Source organism: Apaloderma vittatum, unplaced genomic scaffold (assembly GCF_000703405.1).
Source record: "Apaloderma vittatum isolate BGI_N311 unplaced genomic scaffold, ASM70340v1 scaffold28356, whole genome shotgun sequence".
Taxonomy (NCBI): Eukaryota; Metazoa; Chordata; class Aves; order Trogoniformes; family Trogonidae; genus Apaloderma; species Apaloderma vittatum.
Genome location: NW_009722726.1, coordinates 306 through 23,286, shown reverse-complemented (window position 1 = coordinate 23,286; position 22,981 = coordinate 306). Strand labels below are relative to the sequence as shown.

The window sequence follows — 22,981 nt, the reverse complement described above, 5'->3', positions numbered from 1 at the left end:
AAAAGAAAAAAAAGGCATTGAAAAACACTGATGCTTTTAGGGATAAAGAAAGTTAGGTGTAAATGCCCAGAAACTTGGAGGTGGGTGGGTAGGAAATGGTTGCAGTGGAGATGAATGAAGGGTGTTTGGTTATTTCTCTTAACTGGTTTGATGTAGCTGAGTTAAGCCGTGGCTCGCTCTTACAGACCTGTCATGGTCTGTGTGTGGGTTAATCTTTATCCATGCTCCTGAAAGAAAAGGGGCAGTAGCTAACCCTGGAAATCACCTGGCTTATTCGGAAATGTACTTCTGGGAAAGTAGGTTTCGTGTGCACCAGGGAAATGGCTTTCTTCAAATCCAAGGCTTTCAGGGAAGCGGTGAGGTTTGTGTAGCCCCTGGGGGTTTAAGCATACGGAGATTTGTTCCCCTCCAGCTCTGCTTCCGTTATGTGTTATAGTTCTAATTTGTCATTTTTAACGCACTTGAGCTGGCGGTAGAAGCAGCGAAAACTGTTTTCTAGACGTAGCTCGAGGATTTTAAAGATGAAGTTGGTGAGTTGCTGCCATTGAGTAACCAGGACCAGACCTTTTATGAAGACTTGGAGGATGCCAGTGTGCTCACACAGAATTGTTGAGGCTGGTAAAGACCTCTGAGATCATCAAGTCCAGCCTATGTGCATGGTCTGAAACATGAGAATAGTAGTTGCAGGCAGGCACCAGCCCTGGGCGATCCCGAGGACCATCTCATGCGTGGCCACTTCTGGTTTTAGCTGTTGGTGCCCGGGTGGCCGCCATGAGCGCGGGGCTCGTGGTCGTCGCGGGAGGATGCTGTGCTCAGCGTGGAGCTCGCGTGGCTTTACCAAAACCACCAAGTTCCTAAGCGCCGCCGCTGTCGCCCGTTGTGTTTGTTTCGTTTTTTTTCTCCTAAGTGCACCACCTGACTCTCTCTTTTTCCTTTCCCTTTGTAGGCTGCCCTCGGGAGAGGCAGTGGGAGGCAGTGGAGCTGGCCTCGGCACCGGGAGAGGCTGGACTTCCCGTCTCTCTGTGCTGAATGGCTGCGATGGCGCCCGCTCTCACTGACGCAGCAGCTGAAGCTCACCACATCCGATTCAAGCTGGCTCCCCCGTCCTCCACCTTGTCGCCTGGCAGTGCCGAGAGCAACGGCAACGCCAACAACATCCTCCTGGCTGCCAACGGCACCAAAAGGAAAGCCATTGCTCCGGAGGATCCCAGTTTAGATTTCCGAAACAACCCCACGAAGGAAGAGCTGGGCAAGCTGCAGCCGCTGGTGGCCTCTTATCTCTGCTCGGATGTAACATCTGTCTCTTCAAAAGAGCCTCTGAAGCTGCAAGGAGTCTTCAACAAGCAGACAGTCCTTAAATCTCACTCACTCTTATCTCAGTCCTTCTTGAAAACAAGTGATCTGTTGGGGAGGCAGCCGGTGTTGGAATTCACGTTGGAGAATCTAAAAACAATGAGTACTAATAGCCAGCCACCTCTCCCGCAAGCGCCTGTGAATGGCTTGGCCAAGAAATTGGCCAAAAGTACCAATTCAGACCATGACAACTCTAGTTCTCTGAACGGTGGCAAGTGTGCTCCTCCTGCTGCTGCCCTCCAGGGTGTTGACTATAATGCAGGAGGTTCTGAACTGGGGGACTTGAAGACCGGGTTGACCAATTGCACTCTTCCACACAGAAGCCTTGATGCAGAGCACACGACTCCATTTAGCAATAATAGCACTGCAAACAAATCTTCCCTTAATTCCACGGAGCAACAGCGGGTGCTCGAGGGCGGCAGTGGAGAGACTAGGTTGCCCGGTGTTGCTGGTCACTCTGACTTTGGGAGCAGTAAGTTGGAGGAGCAGAAACCTTCGCTGTTGGCCGGTCACCACAGTGCCCTCGATTCCGAGATGAGGACGAGGGCATTGCTGCGACGGCAGGCGGACATCGAGAACCGTGCCCGCAGGCTGCAGAAACGCTTGCAGGTGGTGCAGGCAAAGCAGGTGGAGAGACACATCCAGCAGCAGTTGGGTGGCTTCTTGGAGAAAACTCTGAGCAAGCTTCCAGCTTTGGACCCCCTGAGGCATCGGAGCCAGCTCATGTTGACCAGAAAAGCAGAAGCAGCCTTGAGGAAAGCTGCAAGCGAGACAGTTACTTCAGAAGGCCTAAGCAGCTTCTTGAAGAGCGATTCGATATCGGAAGAACTGGAGAGGTTCACGGCCAGTGGCATGGCCAACTTGAGATCCAGCGAACAAGCGTTCGACTCGGATGTCACTGACAGCAGCTCAGGAGGAGAGTCTGACGTTGAAGAAGAGGAACTGACCAAAGCAGACCCGGAACAACCCCACGTACCGCTGTAAGTAGCCGTCACGCGTCCTTCTGGTGGGGAGAGCTGAAAAGCGGCCGATGGAAAGTTGAGATTTGGTAGGAATGCTTCTTTTTGGATGGGCTTAGGTCAAAGAAGTAATTGTTAAAGCTAGCACGGTGTGATTTGCAGCACATGCAGCGCTGAAGATAAAATTCTCCCTGCGTACGGTCAGCGTTGCTCTTCTTGTGGAGCAGCAAGTCCTGGAAATGCTGGCTGGCTGGAGTGGTGCAAGCTTGCCGCAGACGTAAAGCCGAAATCCTGTAACCAGTTTTCTCGGCAATGTGTTGGACCTGTCCTGTGAAATGCAATGTTTGTCTTTCTACAATGGGAATCTTTGTTGTAAACCAGTTATGCAAAGTAAGGCCAGTCTGAATCTTTGTTGCTGACAGCCTACTTGTGACTGGAGAGTTGCTTTATTTTGGTGTTTGGTTGTTAAACGAACGGCCTGGGAAAAAAAAGAAAAAACCTCTGAAAGAATTGGGTCCAAGTGCCAGTGGAAGTGTGAAGTGAGCATGTTCTCTTCTTGAGTCTGGGAAATTATTGCTGGGAGTTTTCTTCTCGGCGGTGAGTTGCGTTAAATGATGACAGCAGCCTCATAATTACGTTGTTAACTGGCTGCTGTTTGCATAAGTATTATGTGTCAATTTGTGTGTGGAGGAGGAAGATCCTTGTCAAGGCAAAAGGTCTTGAGATGGGTCAAGGAAGATGGGAAACTTTTCTTCTGAACCCCAGGATTTTCCCTAGGAGTGCATATCCCAGCAGTTTGCTCTTAAAAGGCCACATTCTGTGTCTAGTCTGTGTGAAATCTTGCCTGCATCAGTCGATGATTCTTTCACCTTGATGGACCTATTGAACTTAAACTCAGTCCGTGAGCTTGAGCTGTGGTTGACAAAAAACCTCCCTGCAGCAGTCAGGGGGGGTCCCGTTGGGAATGCGGGCGCCTTTCCGACCGAGGCTTGACATAGTCACGAGGGCTTTTGTGTACCTGCGCTGTTCTGGGTTTGTTCAGATCCCCCTGGAGAAATAACCCAATGTTATTGTGATACCTGTTGCCCAAAGCGACGTTACCGGCTGCTCGAGTGCTGCGCGACACAAACTTGACCCAAGTTGGGAGGTGGACGCGAGCAGCGCGTGTACTCGGTAACTTCAGCATCCGCAGAACACGCTCATACGGAGGAGTGCTGATAAACAGATGTTACGGCTCTTGAATATTAAATTCCGGCTAAATGTCACATCATGTTTTGGGATGTTAGCGTAGGGTGAATTTCTGCGTGTGAAGTCTTAAACGTGGCATGAGTTCGGCTTTCTCCAGCTGCAAAGCCAGTAGCTGAGCATGGGATCCCTTCTGGCTGGTCGTGAGAGCGTTCCTTGTGCCGTTAGAAAAGAAAGTTTAATAACTCGATTCCTGATCTATAACGTCCACAAAACTTACTGTTGGGATTAGTGGTAGAATTGCCTTTGTAAATATTAGAGGAGACATTTGATTAAAATTCTGTCCAAAATAATATTAAATTTCCCGTATTGTGGGTTTCACACATTCCTGTGTTGTCTAGCAAAGTGAAACTTCTTTGCCGCTCACCTTAATCCCATGAGGAGGTGCGGTATTCAGAGACGCGATGCGTGAGATTCTTTGCTGACTTTTCTCCCCTTTGTGTTAAGGGTGCCTTTACATCCCCCAGCCTCCCGAGCGCTCCTGAAAAACCCGGGATCTTGAAAGCTAATAAAAAGAACGATCCTTCTGTTGTCTGTAGGTTCCCCAGCTGGTGTGTGTGCATGCTGGCATCTAGGCCAGGCTCGCCAAGCCCCGTTTGAAGTTGACGCCTGTGGGGATTTAGTAATTAGCCTTCCCAGCATTGACTGTCCTGGTGGCGTGAGTGCTTTGACATTGGGTCTCACAAGCTCTGGCTGAGCACGTCTGCGCTGGTCAGCAAAACTCCTGAAGTCAACCTTATGAGCTGGTACAGGCATCTGAGCGCTTCTAAATATCGTTCTTTTCGCAGTAGCATGGAGAGATGGGAGAGGGAAAAGCTGACTTTTCCACTTGGGCCGGCGTGTTGCACAGAACCAGTGTTGGATGTTTACGCGAGCACAGAACGGCCAAAGCTTGTTGTGGGATTCCTTAAGTATGGCCAATCTTTGCAGCTTGCTGAATTTACTTGTTAAAGGGAAGACTTTTACCCTGGTTATTTTAATTTGGGTAGCGAGACGGTATATTTTAATGAGTGTAAAAAAACTTCTGTCTCGTCCTCCAGTCGGCATCCCTTGGCTCTGCATTGCCTCTGCCTTCCCCCAAGAAACTTCTTGCTGCTTCTAGATCTCCAGGGCTACAAACGGTGTGTCTTGCAGCTTGCCAGCAGAAAGTGGCCGTGTCACTCACTGCCTCTGGGATTCAAGTAGAAGCATGCAAAGGAAACAAAGACGTGTTTACATCATGCTTAGATAAGAGCTGACCTTTGAGTTTTTCTGGCGTGGTGGCATTCCAGAATCAGTATCTGGTCAAGGACAGACTTTGAAGCATTTGTGCCGTTCTGGCCCACCTGATCTCAGCTACATCTGTTGGGTGGCGGGAGGGAACCTCCTAGGTCCTTTTGAAAGCACTTGAAGACCTGCTGCCCAGGAAGGTGCTGTAATTCAAATGCATAACGAGGCCATCGTGTAATGCATAAACAAAGCAGGGAGGAATTCGTTACACCTCTGCTGGGAAGCCCTGCCAGCTATGGGCTTGGTTTAACAAGGCGCTCTTGATTCTCAGGAAGCTCACGGGGAAGGAGAAGCGTGTGCAGGCAGGGTTGGCTCATTCGGAGGTTTATGGGACCACCGCGTTGCATTTCGTTTGCTCTCGGATTAATGATGTGCAGCTCTTTGCTTCGCCGTCAAGATCCTCTTTTGCGTCGCTTCGGAAGCGAGTGTGGTGGCGCGGTTGGGAGCTGGAGCAGCTTTGCCTCTGGCTGGTGGTGACGAAGGCGGGTTGGAGCCTCCCCTGAGCCACTTTGGCTGGGTGTGACCGTCGGCAACTGCGAAACCTAAACCTGTGCTTCTTCGGAAGGGCCCAAACGCTGTGGTCGGTGTGGTAGGATCGGGAGCTGCTGTTTGGGAAAGGTGGCTCGGAGCAGGACGTGCAAATTCCTGGCCAGGCTGGAGGCTGCAGGCTGGGCTCTGGCTCATGTGGCCGAGTGACCATCCAGCAAGTGGTCAAAGCCCTGGTGTTTCTGTGGCCCTGGACTAATGCGTATAAATAGGAAACACTCCTCTGGCTTGTGCATCTTTATAGCAGTTGCTTTTCTCAGGCTGGTGGGTTTCTTTGGGTGTCTTGCATTTCCCTATAGACTGGTTTCATCAAAACTCATCAAACTATTTCTGACTGATTAGTTACCGATGTTGAGCAACGTAGTCGTTGGCTGCCGAGTGGTGTGTGATTTAGGCTCTGCAATCCCCAGTCTTCAGTCTCTGTACCGTGGGGAAAAAAAAATCAAAAAGGCAGTGAAAACAAATATTTCATTGGAACTTACCTTTTATATCTAGAAAATCCATGTTGTGATGGCAGTTACACCAAGCTGCTGTGGATGAACTCGTGACCTGACGTCTCGCACCACCTTTTAGGGGGGTCAGGCAGTACCTGCAGCCTGTTGGACTCTGGTGGTTGCGATCCCTGCGGCCACGATGCCCGAGAACACTTCAGTTATCCCCAGTTACTGGCGGGAAATCCGAGCGCCTTCTGCTCTTGTTGAGGTGAATCATTTCACAGCCTTGACTCCTCCCTGTGCCGTGTCACATCACACTCTCTGCATTTGAGAATTGCTGAACTTGGAGCAGTCATGAAATTCTCACAAAACCACTGGTTGCAGAGTCCTCTGTTGGAGAGGGACGCCTGTGGCACCTGCACCAGCGGCTGTTCGAGGAGTGGTTGTGGCTGGTGCATCGGTTGACTGTGAAGCAGGATTTAGAAATTCTGATTTTTCTCCCCTGATTGTATTTTTCAAGTGAGAGCATGATAAGCAAGCCTGTATCTGGAGGGCTTTTGAATAACATTTCTCAAATCTGTGGCTTCATGGAGCTGCAATTTGGACGGCAAATCCCACGCTCTGGGGACTCAGGAGGCTTTTCCTGGTGGTCGCAAACACATTTCACTAATTTTGACTTAGGCAAAGCAAACTTAAAAGTGTGTCTCTGACTTCTTCACTTACCTGCTTGGCTTTTAGTGATGTTTTTCCGATTCTTGACTTCTACCTGTGCTTGTCGGTCCTACTGACAGCACAGTGCTTATTTATTTTTCAGCTATTTATGCATACATTGTGCTTGAATCACCTGTCATCCCCGCGCTGCCCATATGTTGGTCAAGAGGGATCGTCCCTCAAGCGTCTTCCAGTTTGAGAGAGAGAAAGAGAGCGAATCCTGAACGTGTTCTCGCTTTGCATTTGAAAGCCGAGCAGCAGAGAGCAGTTCATTGTTCAAAAATGCTTAATCAGGTATCCGGAGTAAGTAGGACACTGTGAGTCTCGCTTGCTTTTAAGAAAAGGGGACAAATGAGAACGCTGCTTGGGAAAGATGTTAGGAAAAAAAAATGAGTCAGTTATTTCTCAGAGAAATGTTGGTCATAGTACACCTTTTATAGATAAAAAGGGTGTCTAATAGACATTTATTGGAGTCTGGATCTGCCTGGAGCGTGGAAGGGCAGTTGGGAGTTGACGCTGGGGGTACTCGCGCTGCCTCGGTTCCGGCAGGAGGGAGTTGGATGCGTTGATTTTAAATTTGTCGTTCTGGGCTGCCCTCACAGCTGTTTTGGGGGGAGCAGTAGGGAAACGAGCGCTTGGTGTGTGCATCGAGAGCAGGAAGGCTGCTGGGTTTGGTGCAGGGGGTGTGGAGTTCAGACAGAGCATCTTCCTGCATCTTTCTCTTAGTGCCCCTGCAGGGTTTGGGGATCAGAGCTTCTCTGCCTGTGCTGGGCAGGTGTGTGTCGGATAATCCTGGAATCGTAGTGGAGGTGATTTGGTGTCTGGTGTTACCAATAAATTACACTTGGTCTCTATAACCCTTACCCAGCTCTAGTTTGGATTTTTTAGGGCTTGGGGGTGACCCTTTGGATAGGGTTGCATAAATAATGACTTGACTTTTCCTTGGAAAAAGCCAGTCATGGCGTCTGAAGCAGCAGAAAGAGAGAAAAAAATGTTTGTGAAGTTTGCGAATGTGAACTGGCCTTAAAATCCGAGTGTGGCAGCTCGGCTGCTTTCCCGCAATCTCGTGCGGGATTGAAGTTGGTGTGTGAGCAAGGGAAAGGGGCCCCATTTAGAGCTGATCTCTAATATCGAAGTCTAATATCCTGGTGTGGGGGTTGGGGAAAAGATTTTGCATTGCGTTACAGCAGCGTCTGTAAGCAGCTACAGTTGAGAGTTGGTTTTTATGTTCTTTTTTTTTTAACTCTTAATACTGACCCAAGTTAAAAACATCACCGTGTGGCGAAGAATAAAACAGGAGCAACAGCAAACGTGGACTTACTTAGGAAGAGGTTGTAAAGTGTTCTTCAGGGACATGCTTTTCTTCCTGAAAGATTTTGCTTTTCATCCTGCGGCAACACGGGCTTTCCCCCCACCCTCCTTTGTTCTCTCCTCCAGCAGATCTGTTCTGGTCGTGCTGGCTCGGCGGCAGCGCCGCGCTAGACTTCCAGCTGGGGGAAAAATGTTTTCCTTGCTCAACTGGCACTACCCCAAGAGATTTTTCCATGGAGCGTGTTTTGGGCACACCCTGGATATGATGGGCAGTTTTGCAAGTGTCTCGTTTCAGAGGCTTGGGGAGCTGTGTGGCTTTGCTGGGCCATCCGAAGATAAAATGCTGGAGGTAGAAGAGACCTGAAAAAAATTGACTTTAGGTTTGGCTCGCTGGATTTCTGAATGAAAGGAAGGACTTAAAAATACAAAGAGGTGAAGGCCTGTGTATTGACTGGTGGTTCAGCTGGGAAGTGGGAAGAGAAACTCAACTGCAGTTGCGTCTGTTGCCGTTGCCCTTCGTGTCTCCGGAGCCAGATGGGAACTCGGGGGGTGATTTGATTCTCCGCTGCACTCGATTGTCTCCAACATCCTCCGGTTGAGGCTCCCGGAATTTACTGATGTGCTCCTCATGTATGTAAGGAGATGGTTTGCTTAAGTAACACCCAGCTCTTTTTATTTTATTTATTTCTTTTATTTTTCTCCCCCCTCCTTCTGACCTCCCCTGTGATAGGGTTACTTTCTGGAATGTCTGCTCCAGCTCTGACCTCGGCACTGAACAAGCTATTTATGGGAATGGTACCTGGCACGGGCGCTCCCACTTAGGGATTTGTTAACGGCCCTGGGATTTTTGTGTGGAACGTGCGTTTTCATCAAATTGCATCACTTCAGCAGTGAGGGGGGTGATGCTTTGGTGAACAAGAAAGTTAGGACAGTCAGAGGCTCGCTGTCGAAAGCTTAAATCCGCCGGTTTTGTTGTGAAGGTGAGGTGTCTCAAAATCTTTGCCGCGAATCCACGGTGTCGAGGGCACCTGCCCAAAACCACAGCCTCCGACTTTGTGCCCAGAGGCTCTTCCAGCAGTTGTCCGGGGCTGGTCATTGTGCCCAGGCGGGGAGGTCGTGTTGGAAGCTCCTCAGTTAGTCGTGAGCTGTCAGGTTAGCCCAGGTGAGCGACTTGGCAGATGGCTCTTTTCTCCCCGGTGCAACCGTGATGTCTCAACTGCAAAACAAGACGTTCCCCGCGATGGCGGTGGCAGAGCCCGGATGGCACAGCTCGTGACGCTTTCTGTGCTGCCCGAGGGACGAGTGTCTGCGGGTTCTGTCCACAAGTGCTTCGTTTTTGGAGATATTTAGCCCATTTATAAAGGGTTACAGCTGCCTTCGTCTGTTCAACACGTGCGTCCTTCCTGCCTGAAACACACGAGAGGAGTTTTCTTTCGTTTATTTAGTGGAACGGTCAGGGAGTGGGAGAAAGGGGTCGTGCTTGATGCGGGTCTCGCTGCAGTTTCAGGTGTGGCTTTGCAGCACTGAGTTTGTCAGACGGTTTTTAAGAAGTGAAACGACACTCAGAAATGCCTCCTGGCAGGGTGGATTTGGGAAATGTGACTACTTGCTTAGTACAATACCCAGCAACTTAAAGCAATGCCAAAAAAAATAAATATATATATACCCTCCCACTACAATGGTGACTTTTTTTTAAATCAGGCTCAAAACATTTGGTTATCAAATTACCAAAAGAGGGAAATACGGAGGAGCAAGATATCCCTTATGTGGCGGAGTTTTAGGCTTGTACTTGTGACATTTGAGCAGTTTCCATAGTAACACGTAACGGAGTTGTAAGAGATGTTGCAGGGGTTTTATTTGTATAAGGGAGGGCTTTAAAATATTCACGGAAAGTGGTGTGAATTGGAGAGCAGTCTAATTGTGTTTTCTGTCCAGAGCAGAAAAATTGATGCTAGGTAGAGGGACGTGATGTGACACGTTGTGCAAAGTGAGCGCCCGGCTGGAGAGGATCTTGCCTTGGCCGGCAAAGAAAAAAATCACGGAACTTCAGTCATCTTGGAAACATTTGCCAGAGTCTTTCCTCTCTGATGCTGCAGGTAAAGCTTTGGAAATATTTTGCTTTTTCACCAAGCTTGGGTAGAGAATATTTAATCTCGGAAGTGCTTTTTGTCCCAGTTTTGTGCAGTTGGAGCAGTTCTGTTAAATGTTTGGAGCTCTCACCCTGTTTGTGGTGGGAGGCTCTGTAGGCCGAGTTGGGTTAAAAATTGGCTGCCTCCGTTTAGAAGCCCGTGTAGCCCAATAGCTCCCGTGGCTTTAGAGAGAATCCACATTGAGCCAACTCCCTGGTGGCTCCTGCGTACTGACCGACACTGAGCTTTTGCTCTTTCGGGGCTGGGATGTTGCACGGCGTTACCAAATCCCGTCCGCTCCGGAGTGAGAAGCGAAGGCGTTTTATGTGGATGCGGTAGGCAGATATCACCCAAAAAAAAAAAAAAGGTTTCTGGGAGAAAAATGATTTAGAGAGGGGTGTTTGTGGGCACATGTTTAAGTGGGTGTGAGTTTGAGTTGTGGGTCAGCAGCCACCCAGGTAGCCCCAGATTTCCACCCAGTGGAACCCGGTGACTGGAGGCACCGGAGAGCGGTAAAAGTCGCTGTGGTTTAGCTGACTCTGCAGTTAACCCAGCAAGAAATTCCTACTTTCCAGATCAGGCCTGAAGGTCTCACTTCCTTGTATCTTATCTTGTGGCTTGCCGTTATCAAGTTAGATATTTAATCTTTTTATTATTAAGTTAGGTATTAAGTCTTCCGAGCTTCTGGCCTTTCCCCAATAGCCTGGGAAGCTGCGAGCTGGTCCCTGCCCTGGTTTGTGCCCTCTCGATGCAGACACTGCCAGAGGGTGCCGGTACCCACTGTTCTGCACTGGGCTCTGTGCGGCCGCTTTCTGATTTTTCCAGTTGTAATTTCCCAGTTTAGGTGTAGTGACTGACGGTTCTGCCCTGCCCTTGTTTTCTGTCTGATCAGAAGCTGGCTCATCGTTAAGACTTTTCTTCTGCCCCTTTAACTTTGGAAAGGATACCTCCTTTTAACGCCCCAGCACTCCTCCTGGTTCGTTTCTGGGCTCCGGAATGTGGCAAATGCTGCTGCTCCTTCTCCAAGCGCTTGCAGGCACCGAGTGATCTGGTGGGATGAGCTGCTCCTCATAGTAGGAGCCTGGGGAAGTCGGTTCTCCCTACATTGTGCCGAGTAAAGACACGCTGTGTTGCAGGACAGCTACCAGGTTATAAATAAACTCGGTGCTTTGCACCCTGGCTTTTTTTTTTCAACTTGCATCTGCCTTCTGGGTGGCACAAGCTGGCAGCCGCAGTGACTGGCCTTGCTTGGGGAGGGGATTAATGCGCTCGGAGGTGGCTCCAGCGGCTGCTGATGTCCTGGGAGAGGCTCGTGCTCTCAGCCTGCATGCTCTAGAGCAGGTCGGTGTGGCTGGCAGCTCTGCGGCGTGGGCACGGGGCTGGCTCTTCATCATCATCATCATAGAATCATAGAGCAATTCAGGTTGGAAAAGACCCTTGGGATCATGAAGTGTGAGATGCATCATCATCATCATCATCATCATCATCATCATCATCATCATCATCATCATCATCATCATCATCATCGAATGGCCTAGGCCAGTCCCTGCCCCGGGGGCACCCCCGCTCTGCGTCCCTACAGGGAGCGGGGCAGGGCTCCCGTCCTGGCTTTGGTGGCTTCTGGCCAGATTTAACTCTGGTGGTCCCAGTTCCTGATCTGGGTTGTGTGAAGAGGCAACAACTCTCCGTGTTCCCAGTTCTTATTTTCTCTCTGCTGGAGGCTCACGTCCCCGTGCCCGAAGGGAGAGGATTTCTGTTCAGCAGCTATTCCATTCCTAGGCTGGAGCAGTGGCATGAATAAAAGTTGCAGCAGCTAAATCTGCCTATTTTTGTGTGAATTGGAGCCCTTCTCCATGTGACTTCTGCTATTCCAGAGCTGGCTATTTCAAAAAAATGAGACAATTAGCCTTCTGTGGATCTGCATTTTGAATGCAGAACACTTGCAGGGCTCTTGCTCCATGTATGCAACATTTTGTGGTATTGCCTTTTTACTGTCTCCAACTGAAACAAGAAAGTGATTCTCTCTGCTCCTTCTGTGTTGTAGGTAGCTCTCCGGCCAGTTGCAGAAATTTCTGAAAGTCCGAGGGAAGATGCTGTTTGTACTGAGACAGCAGAAAATAATTTGAAGAAACAACCACATTAGGAAATTGTTCAGGGAGTTAACCGCTTTGCCTATGTCAAGGCAGATTAAATTGATGCAGATTAATTTTCAGGTATTTTTTCATCATAATATACGCACCTGAGTGTCATTTAATGACTTTGCAAAGGTTTCTTGTTCATGCATTGGTCAAAGCCTTACTGCTCTGAATAAAAGAAATAAAAATCTGTTTAGGTGGGAGCCAGCCACTCAAAAGAAAATTCTTTGGTGTGATGATTCACGTTGTGCCTAAAGACGGCTTTCCATACTCAGCCCTTGCTCACTCCCCCCTACCAGCCCCCTCTCCCTGCCTCTGGAAATGGGCAAGAAGCCCGAAACAACTTAACTCTTGGTTATTTAAACCTCTTTTTAATAAGTGATACTTGTAGAAAAATCTTACCTGAAGGCTTTGATTGACGTTGCTCTTAAACTGACTTATGAAGTGTGTAACTCTGCTGCTTTGGATTTTCTTTTTTTTTTTTTCCCCCCCCCAGCTGCTTTTTTATGAACATGAGCTGTTCTTTGAATTCTTACTAACAGGGTGAAATTACATCTGTCTCCGGTGACAGCGGTTCTGTACTTGTTCGCTCCTTTGTGTGAATCTTTGGCTTGTCGAGTGTGCCCTCGCGCCCCTCCTCTCCCTCCCGCACTCCCTCTCCTCTCCTATTCATTTCCAGATCTTTTTAATAGGAGGAGTTCTAGTTATTTTTGCAGCTGATTCTCCCGTGTGCTGGCTCTGGAGGTAGTATTTATTTTCGAAATAGTGGAGAAAAAGCTTTTGTAACCCACCCTAGTTGTCAAGGCACGGATCTGCCTTTTCTCTCCCCCCCTTTGCTGCTGTTACCGGCCGTGCTTGGCTTACGTTAAACTCCTGAAACCAAACGCCTCGCCAGGCTGGGTACAGGTAAGCCCTCATCAGATCAGCCGCTCGGCACATTGAGTTGCTTATTTTACCCGTGTTTTCCTGCGAGTGAATTGGTGTGCTGGCACAGGGCACTCCCCCGTGATAAATTAAAGGAGAAGTGACTCCGTCAAGCCCTTTCGGTGACTTTTCAAAGAGCTTGTGAAAGTTGTCACCGGTGTTGACGTGAATCCCGCACGCCCGTGGGAACCTGCCACCCGTGCGTGTGTGAATTTCTTTCCCCTTCGCTCTCGGTGTCTCCCCCACGGGCGGTAGTTGCGGGTTTCCCATCTCCTGCGTTATGTCCTTGGGTCATTTCTGCCGCTGGCCGGCGCTTTGCTCGCTCCTCGGGTCGGTGGCTGAGCACAGGAGCTTGAATTGTCTTTCACCCTCTTTCCTCTTCATTCCCTTTTTCCCATCCTTCCCACAACCTCAGAAGGTGATGTCTGAAGGCTTTGGTGGCGCTCAGCAGCCCAACTCCTGGAGGGGATAAGACGCCTAGAGAATCTCGTGTAGTGGTTTTTTTGTTTTTTTTTCATCATTGGTGTTGCATCCGTGAGGACTTTGGCCTTAAATTCCCAGAAGCTCTCAGTTGGGATGCTTGGAGCAAGCGACGACTGCAGGGCTTCGGCATCGGTCGCTGTTGTGGTAACGAAGTGGTCCCTGCTAATGAGAGTCTGTTCTTGTAGCTGAGGAATCTGCTGTAGGAATCCTCTCTTTATTGTTCCGCTCTGATGTGCGGCGTTCCTCAAAATCGCTTTCATCTAGTTCTTGTCTGCTTGTTAACAACCATCTGCATCCAGAGCACTTGGCTACTTTAAATGTTTGCCTTATATAATTGAAAATTCCCCCCCCTTTGCCGTTGGAGCTTTCTAGCAGGATTTTGTTGTTGTTTTTCTCTCTCTCTGATGTAGGTGTTTGAATTTTTCAACTAGTCAAGCTGGTACATAAAGTAATCTTGTCCTGGGTCTTGCTGTGGTAGTCTTACTGGAAAAATATTTGTTTTCACTTAAATTTATTAGGCCTGGGAGAAAACTGTGTCATCTCCCTTCCAGTTTGAGAGACTGAAAACAGATATTTCCAAGAATACGTATCCGGTGAAGCCTTTTCTCCCGTTTTAAAATTTTTTTCCTACTGGAGATGGGCTGGAGTTCTAAAGTGAGTTGGATGCTTATTGCCTGGGGATTGAGGATTTTGTTGAGACGAGAAATGCTGGGATGTGCGTGTGCCTGTCCCTGTTGCCCTTGAGAACTGCTGACCTGGTACAAATGGGAGTATTAATTGAAGTAATGGAGCTCTCCCGTGTTTCATTCCATTTCGGAGAGTACCTTGTCCAAAAGCATCTTGCTTTATTTGGTTAGCTGATGCTTGGGTGAGGTAAAGGAGGTTCTGAGAATTTGTGATTATCTGCTTAACTCTGGCTTATGCTGTTGTCTCTTACAGCGCAGGGGAGCAAATAGGTAGCGCCCCCCTCCTCCTCCTCCTCTCTGCCACCAAGAACAGCCGCTGCCCGACTTCCTTAAGGATTAATCATCTCCGTCGGACTTCTGATCAGTTTTTGACACACGTTAGGGCACAGAGCTGAGCTGGAAAGCGCTGGCTCCCATTTCACAGAGTTCTCTGGGAGAACGTCAAAAGCCACACAAAAAATCTCCCGTAGATACACGCGGTTGGAACTCACCGGGGCTGCCTGTCAGCTTACTGCTGGCTGGTGTCGCTTTTAAAGTCCCGGCATTTATTGCAAGAGATTCTACGGTAAGGGACATTTTCCCTTTGTACCAAGCCCTGTCTGTTCGGTTTGTTGGGTTTTTTGTTTGGTTATTTTTTGGATTGGTTTTTTTTTTTTAGATTAAAACATGCCTCTAGTACTCCTCGTGAACTTCCTCGCCCTTCGAGCGAGACGGCAGCGCCGAAGCACAATGGCTGCATTATGGGGCTGGTTCTTCCCGCAGCTCGTTCCAGCTACGCTAATGAAAAAAACTTGTCCTATCTCTTCCAAAGCTGGGAATCCTCTAGGTCTGGGGAAGTGAAAACACGTAATAATTTGGCCGTTCAGCCCGCTTGGCCCTTCGGACCCTCGGAGGCTGTGTCGCAATCGACTCGCGGCGATGGCTCTTTGTTTCCGATACAATTCCTTTTGTGTTGGCTCTTGTTGTGAAACGCTTGGCTTGGAAGTTTTTGAATGCGTTTGAGAGCGCACCGCGTGTTTTACGCTTTCGTCTGACATGTGCCAGCGACGTTGACACAAGTCAGAAAAAGAGCCTTGTCCTACAGCGGCAAAATCTCGGGTTCAGATTAATTCGGGTTGGGATTAATTCCCTGGGGTGGTGCATGAGCCTGTTCGCAGTGTGATCATCCCCCCCAGACCTCGGGTTCTTGAATCCGTTGCCAGCCCAGCTCTGCGGTTCGCAGCAGATTTTAGAAATCGGGGTGGATTGAGAATTTGAACACCGCGCTTCGCTGTGAGCAAACCTTTTCAAATTTCACCGAGCGTTAAGGTCTGGAAGAGGACGTAGTACTACAAACTGTTTTCATTTGCTGCCTTTTCCTTGACGGAGAGTTGCCACAGCTCGGTTTGGTTTGGCTCTTGTCCTGCCTTCTAGACATGTGAAAGGGATAGGCTTTGGTTTTGCTTGCAAATGAAAAATGAATTTATTTTTTTTAAAAAAGCTAGGATCTACTTCTATAGAAAAGCAGAATTCCTGGAAAGTGACTGTAAAGTAAGCAATATTCACTCTGCCTTTCTCTCCCCCAAAAGAGTAAGCAAACCTTCCTGAAGTAAACACATCTTTGATAAAAAACTTGCCCTGATGAGATTTATCTCTCGATTTTTTTATTTTTTTTTTTTGGAGAAAATAAGCAGCGATGGAATCTCTACCTCTTCTGTGAGATGTTTCAATACTGAACATCTTGTAAAAATATCCCATCTTCTAGAAGAATCTATTCTTGCAGAAGAATAGATATTAAATAACGTACTGTTGATTGCAAAGGATCCAAATGAAAGAAACAGAGCAAGAGACGTTTTTCTTTTCTCCCTTTCCAGCTCTTTATTAAATTACTGGATAGTTGTTGCAGGCTTCACACAGGATGCAAATAAAATTAGTCTGAGCATGAGATCCTTCCAAAAACGCAGTGCTTGGACTGCGGGAGAGGTTGCTCAGAAGGTGGAAACTGGCTCGCTGTTCTCTACAGAGGCTTTTTTCTATCGCATGCCCGGTGTCTTGGCGTGAGGTAAACATTATCTAGTCCTTTTGAAAAGTCCTGAAGTAGAGAGTGTGTCTTGGCTGAACCTGATGGAAAGGGCTGGGGGGAAAGCCTATCCAAGAAAAATAAATTTTTTTGGTGGAGCAGCCAACAGCGTGTGTGACAGGAACGGCTTTCAGAGGGATGGGAGCAGTTCACGCTGGGAACTAGGAGGGCACAGTTGAGATATAACCGTCTCTTCTAGCCTAAAATAATTCAATTCTTGGCATTTTCTTACCAGTTCTTGTTCCTGTGGTATCTCTTTCCACCTGGTACCCTCGATTTTCCAATCTTAGAAGAGCATCTGCCTTTCCTCCTGCTCTGTAGACCACAGAGCCGGGTGTCTGCTGAGTCGTGGTGGGGATCGGCGCTCACGTCGCGATAGAGGGACCTGCCCAGGAGGGAGCCCGCCACCCCGAGCGCCGGCAGCGTCCCCGGGAGGCACCCCGTCCCCCCGGGCGCGGCCAGCGCCGTCCGTCGTGTGGAGCTGCTGGCGTCGGGCTCCTGAGCCTCTAAAGACTCGCTGGGGTTTTTGTTTGCAGAGGTGCAGTTCATGGGGAGGGAGAAGAGCCAGAAAACCTGCCTGCGGTGACAGGGGGACATTTCCCCTGGGCTGTCGTCTGTCCTGCAGCGTCGGGGGCATCTTTTCCAGCTCGTCTGTGCTTGCGCCTTCTCCCAGCCCAGCCCTTTGCTCTGGGCCTTGTGATTTGGGAACTCCCCTGTTTGCACGAACAACAGGGAGGAGTCGCGCAGCGGTGGCAAACCTGCCACGTCTGCCTGATACAAACCCGCATTGTCCTTGACAAGGAAAGAGCCTTCCAGTAATTCACCTTGCCAGCAAGAACGAGGATTTCTTTTATTTATTTATTTTTAATAGCAGCTGAATTGTTTGAAATCAGTACAATGTTTAGTGACACCCAAGGAGAATATGCTTTTGTGGATAGGAAATGCTGCTTAATTACTCAGGGCGGCAGTTTATTCTTTCAGTTTATGGAATTTCAGTCTGGGTGAAAACCAGAAACGTGCCTGTGAACTCATTATTCTGATTTCTTGCTGGCTGCCTCAACAGTAAAAAGCATCTTGCACTTGCCGAATGAAATGAACCTTTCTGTATCTAAACGAGGTGAAATTAATACTGCATTCTGTGCGGCTTCTGTAGAAAGAATTGGAAGCATTCTGCCCTTCTGCGGGGTTGTGCTGGTCATTACCAGCTTAACAAGTTGAAGAGCTGTGGCCACAAAGATGTGCAAACGAGCCAACAAAAAGCCGTGCGGGGCTGAAGGATAATTCCGATAGTGCTGGGATCCGATAGTGCTGGGCTGCAGAAACCCTGAGTCACAGAAACAATTGCGATTGCCAGCACATTTACCAAACTGTAGTTTAATTTGACTGTTCTAAAGTAAAAATGGTCTCGTCTTCTCTTTCGCTTGTTGGCCTGCAGTCCTTTTTCAGCTGTTCTACGTTTTGTGAACCGCGGGGGATTGTGGATGACTTGCACGAGTTTATAGTGAGTTGTGAAAGGCTTCAAAGACGCCTGAGCTCTTTGGGAGTGTCTGTACGTACGCAAGGCGTGCGTGGCAGAAGAGAAACTTATTTAAAATAAGTCTTGGTGCTTGCTTATATCTCAGCACTTCGCTTCTGAGGCCTCTTGCTCCGATCCCCTGCATTACAGATACGGTTCTGTTCGTTGATTGTGAGGGGAAAACGTGAGGTCTCTTCTGATGTAATCAGAAAATAATTTTCTTAAAGCAGGCTTTAGGAAGAGCAGGATGCGCGGAGTGGATTAGTGGGTAAAAGCGAGTGTGTTTTGGGAATTCGGATATGGAATCTTGATGTGTGTGGCAAGTTGCTCGTAGTGCAGCCACGTCGCCAAAAACGCCACCGGTGTTACTTCTTCAAATCCCAAACTCGCTCGTGTTCTTTCTCTACATGTTGGTGATTTTATTGCCCAGAGGGAGTTGAGCTGGGCAGCCTGACTGCAGTTCCCGGAGCCGCTTTCACGTGCTTTACAACCAAGTGTAAAAACGAAGTAGGAGGATCACCTCTTTGTGGTAGGTTTCACTCCTGTTGGTTAGAGGGGGGGGTTCTAATTTTGAAACATGAGGTTTAACATCTCTTCTAAAACTTGTTGGAACCTCATGTGGGTAACTCTTACGCAAAGTACTTAACGTAGCTAAATTCTTGGTCTGTATGATATGACAGCCCGCTAGAGGCAAGTCCCGTGGCCTTTGGCGTTCTGGGTGCTGCTGCTTTGTAACTCCGGGTTTTCAGAAACGCACTGAGGTTTCTCTCGGTCGTCCCTTCACCGCCACTGGTCTGGTGGGCGTTGCACGGTGCGAACACACGGGCCCTGCTGCCCCTCGCTCGGCCTCGGCATCTGAGCCCGGCCTCCTCTCATCTCTGCTCTTAGACCTCCCTGAAGAAAAATAAACCCCAGCCTCAAAACTGAGTCTGCCCAGAGCTTGCGTAGCCAGGGGAGCACCTGGTCCTGCACAAATTGATTTTTTTAACAACGTTCTGCGCGCAGGCCTGGAGATGATGTCCGAAGGATGCTGAGGACTTTGCAATCTCTGCGTGCGGCTGCTGACGGGGTGGTGTCCTGTGCTGTCAGGAGAACCTGGTCACAGTGTGCGCGGTTTTTAATACACACGGCTCTTGGGGTGAGACGGCCCCATGTTTGGTGTACGTAGGCACAGGGGCTGTTTGGTTCTTGGTCAGATTTGTGAGAAAGCTGAAAGAGGGATCAATCAACACCTTTTTTTATTTTTTTACTTCTTTTACCATTGCCCTCGTCCTTTCAATTCTTAGGAAGTTTGAACGTTGCACCTCGTAGCTCTAAACATCAGTTTGTTGCTTGCTTTTAGATTCAAGGTTCTGCAGCAGGTAACGGAGCGTTCAGTCTAGCTGCTGCCCTGCTGATGTGGTAGCTGGGTTTTGTAACTTGCTGTAGCAAAAGCTGTTATGTGAGTAGCTTTTAAAGATGGGACTTGTCAATAAGAAGAAAACAGCCGGCAAGCTTTGCTTAGCCAGCCTGCAAATGGAATTAAGGGGCTGCAAGTAAATTTGTTCTTAATAAACTCCACGGAGTGCAGTTACCAGTTTGTCTAGGGTTTTGTTTATAAGGTAGACTTCTTGCAACTTTTTTTGGGTAAGTTCTGGCTTTACATCAAAGGACATAATTAATGAGCTCTTTGCTGCCTTATGAAGGTCAAAGTCTGGATCCCCGTGTATCGGTCTGCACGGGCGACTGAGGAGGAAAGCCTTTCTCACAATCACTAACTGACGCTTTTTAGCTCCCATGGGCCTTACTCTTCCACTCCTCCCTCCTTTTTTCTTTGTTTTTTTCCTCCAGGCTGGAGGTACGTGGTATTGCACTTTCCAATAGAAGAGGCCCTATGCCTGCAGTCCTTCTGTGGCTCAGGTGGCAGGTGTGTAACAAGCATGCCTTTTACCTGAGCTCTTCGAGGATGAGGCTTTTGCGGTCTGTTAGCAGGAATAGTTGGCACAGTTTACTTGCAAAGATTTCTTTTTGAAGTAAAATAAGTCTAGATTATTCTTCACCGAAGCCCAAGTGGGCTTTGCAGCATTTTATTTTTTCCTTGGAGAAATAAGGGGAAAGCGCTACCTGGGGAGGTCGACTTCGGCTTCGAGATGCGGCTCTTGCAGCTCTTCCCTGGTGAGCGTGAAGCATCGGTGCCGTCTGTGTAACTTTGCATCGAGTTGAGCAAAAGCAGGCAGCTGTTTGGATCAAACAGAAGCAGCGTGGTGGAGCCTTAACCGCAGCGTTGTTCCCTTCCCTTGGCCTCATGAAACCCTGAGGTTCATTGGGGCACCGCGGCCGCCTCTGCTGTGCTCAGTGGGAGCTTCTCTCAGCTTAACAGGTGTCTCGAAGAAAATACATGCCGGTGTTTTCTGTGTGCTGGTGAAGAACAGTATTCCTTTGTCGCTGTTTGAGGAGAGGAGGGAAGCCAGCCAGGTTTGGTGCTGCTTCACTGCGGAATGTATCTCGTTGCTCTGGAGGTGTAACATCTTAAAATTAGATCACCTGGACTGTAGCTCTGAAATTCTTCATTGTAGTCGCTGAAACGTGTTCCGGTTAGTAACATGTTCTTCTACTAAAACTTCTGCTGCTGCTGCTGCTAAAATTTTGTCCATTTTAAAATTCTTTTTCTGTTACTGCTCTGCTGTTTGGGAGAGCTCTGCTCCTTTTACATCCTGCTGGGAGATGTGTAACAAACCTCAAAATTCATCCAGTCAGACCTCTTCTTGGTCTCGGATGCCATCTCTGCCAAATATCTGGGGTCAACTTTGGGCAAAAAAGCACTTAGAGGCTGGACATCTCTTTGATTCTGAGGAGACAAAAGCAAAGATCGTGATGCAGAGAGACACTGCCTATCGCAATCAGAGTTAAAACCATCGCGTAGGTGTGGGGTTTTTAATGTCGGGCTTTCAGGTGAAGCTGATGATTTGCCCGTTCCTTTGCCTGGGAACTTCTGAATCGGCCTTGAGAAAGCTCAGGGTGTTTCTGCATGTGGTAAGAGGGTGTTGGTGGTGGTCAAATGGTTTTGTGAAGTTTTTTTTATTACAGGTCCCTGGAGACAGAATTCTTGGAGATGATGCATGTGCACAACCCCCCGGTGCAGACTCAACTGCTCCAAAGGGGCACAATGTTTTTGGTACATCTTCCATCTCCCTTCTTCAAAAAAGGAACTTGTGGAGTTGGGATGTACATGGTGCGTTGAGCTGCTGGGGTTCAAGAGCACTGAATTTAAGCAAGACCCAAATCTCCTCAGAATTCCCAGCACAGATTTTCACTCAACGCTACTGTTCTCTGCGTCTGACTCGGGTCTAACTTTCCTCCTCCTGGAGGATAAGGAACAGCACCTTGAGGAAAGGTATGGAAGGCTCGTGATGCTCGGTCTGAACACCCTTCTGGTGTCAGCCCCCGCGTGGCAGAGTAGAATCAGACAGTGATTTGGGTTGGAAGGGACCTCAAAGATCCTCTGGTTCCAACCCTTGCCATGGCAGGGACATCCCCACTAGGTCAGGTTGCTGGGTACATGGGACATCCCGGGTGTGTGGGATTCCCTTTGCACGCTCGGATTTGCACTCTCGCCGCCCACGTTCTCAGGCTGCTTGGTCACTGAAACATCGATACGTTTATGAAATTCCTCTCAGGTTTTAGCCTGGTCTTTTTGAGCGTCCTTGCCGTAGCGATAGCTTTCTCGTGTGCTGCCAGACGTACCAAAAGACGCTTCTTTGAGCCTATGCTGGAAACAAAAGCCTTTGGAGGAGAGAGGGGGGTTAATACGCTGTTTGATCAGAAGTTGGAAACAAAAGCCTTTGGAAGAGAGAGGGGGTTAATATGCTGTTTGATCAGAAGTTGGCTTCCTTCCCGACCTCGGGGCTGGGACCCTTTGGAGCCCCGTTGCATAAGAACAACAGAGCGGGGAAGATTTAAACCAGCAGCGAGCTCGTCCCGGTGCTGCTCCGATCCTCTGGTGGTCGCACCGCACAGCGAACTTCAAATAGCTGGTGCTCTTTTCTGGGAATGTCATGAACTCCGTGGTTTGTGTTCTTTTCGAAGAGCCTCTCGAGCGAGTCTTAAATCGTATGTGTATGGCTAATTTAAAACACCCCTTCAACTTGCAGCCTGTTCTTTCTGGGCATACAGCGGGAATTTGTCTTCTGCGGGAAGCACGGAGCACATGAGCTGGGCGCTGCCACTAGCGGGATGAGTTCTTAGGGCTGAAAGTGCTTCTGATCATTCTTGAAATAAGTTGCTTTTATTTCCTGCTTGCGTCTTGCCGACTGTCCTAAAGCTATATGTTCACCTTCCTTCCCCAGCATTGTCAGGACCTGTTGAGTAGACCCAGTCCCAGTTACTGTGAAAGCAGAGAGAAGCTTTAATGGGTACTTTTTCATTTCCTTATTAGCTGAGAATCCATATGGGAGAGAGACTTTGTGATATTTGCTTTCTCACTGCGTGGGGAAGGTTTTACTTCACAGCTCTTCCCCTCTTAAAACACCAACGAGTTGGTGGTGAATCTGTTTGGTAGAGAGTTACACTGAAATGGTGTCATGAGCACTTGGGTGCTCAGACCATTGAGCCTGTCTTGCATAATGAGGTGTGTGTGAAAATGTATAAAAGCTGTTGTGTTCTTCACTGGTGCACACCCCTTCCTCCTTTTCAGGAAAATGAGTGTTAATATCTCTGCAACTCTTGCAGCTGTGGTTTATGGCCTCAGCAACTGTTTATTTTTGTTGTGATTGCCAATACTTGGACTTCATCTTGTTCCCATTAGGTTAAGGATGGCTCTGGCGGTAGCGACGGCTCGAATCATGAGCTCGGGGTTCAGACCTGGTGGGAGGGATGAATGGGGCTGTAAGGTGCAGCCTGCCAGCTGCTCCCTGGTGGCTGTGCCGGCCTTGCCCTGTTGCATTTTTTCATGCAGGGACGAGGTCTTTGCGTTGCTTCAGGATGGGAGGGTGCAAGAGCCGCGGGTGCTGCACGTCACATAACGCAAACCGTCGAGGGCGCGAGCTCCTCGTCTCCCCTGGGCAGTCGAGAGCAGAATTTCAGAGGCTGGAAGCTGCCGTGGGGATGTGCGGATATTGCTGTTTTCTAATGTTAAATATAATCCTTCTCTTGAACAGATTAATACGTAAAACCATCGGGCAGTTGCGCGCGGCAGCCTCTTGCCCTCCTGGCACAGATAAATCCTAGAGGTGGATTTTGACCT

At 48.7% G+C, this 22,981-nt stretch overlaps 1 protein-coding gene across 1 annotated transcript; it reads left to right on the top strand.

Moving 5' to 3' along the window:
• The first annotated feature begins 973 nt into the window (after positions 1 to 973).
• LOC104275809 (KAT8 regulatory NSL complex subunit 1-like) lies at positions 974 to 2,337 on the top strand. The gene has a single exon (XM_009871861.1). The coding sequence runs from the start codon at positions 1,030 to 1,032 to the stop codon at positions 2,335 to 2,337; it is 1,308 nt and encodes a 435-aa protein (XP_009870163.1). The 5' UTR covers positions 974 to 1,029.
• Positions 2,338 to 22,981: the final 20,644 nt, after the last annotated feature.

Excerpts from the sequence above, each read along its gene's own strand:
- LOC104275809 (XM_009871861.1), top strand. The coding sequence starts at position 1,030 with ATGGCTGCGATGGCGCCCGCTCTCACTGACGCAGCAGCTGAAGCTCAC.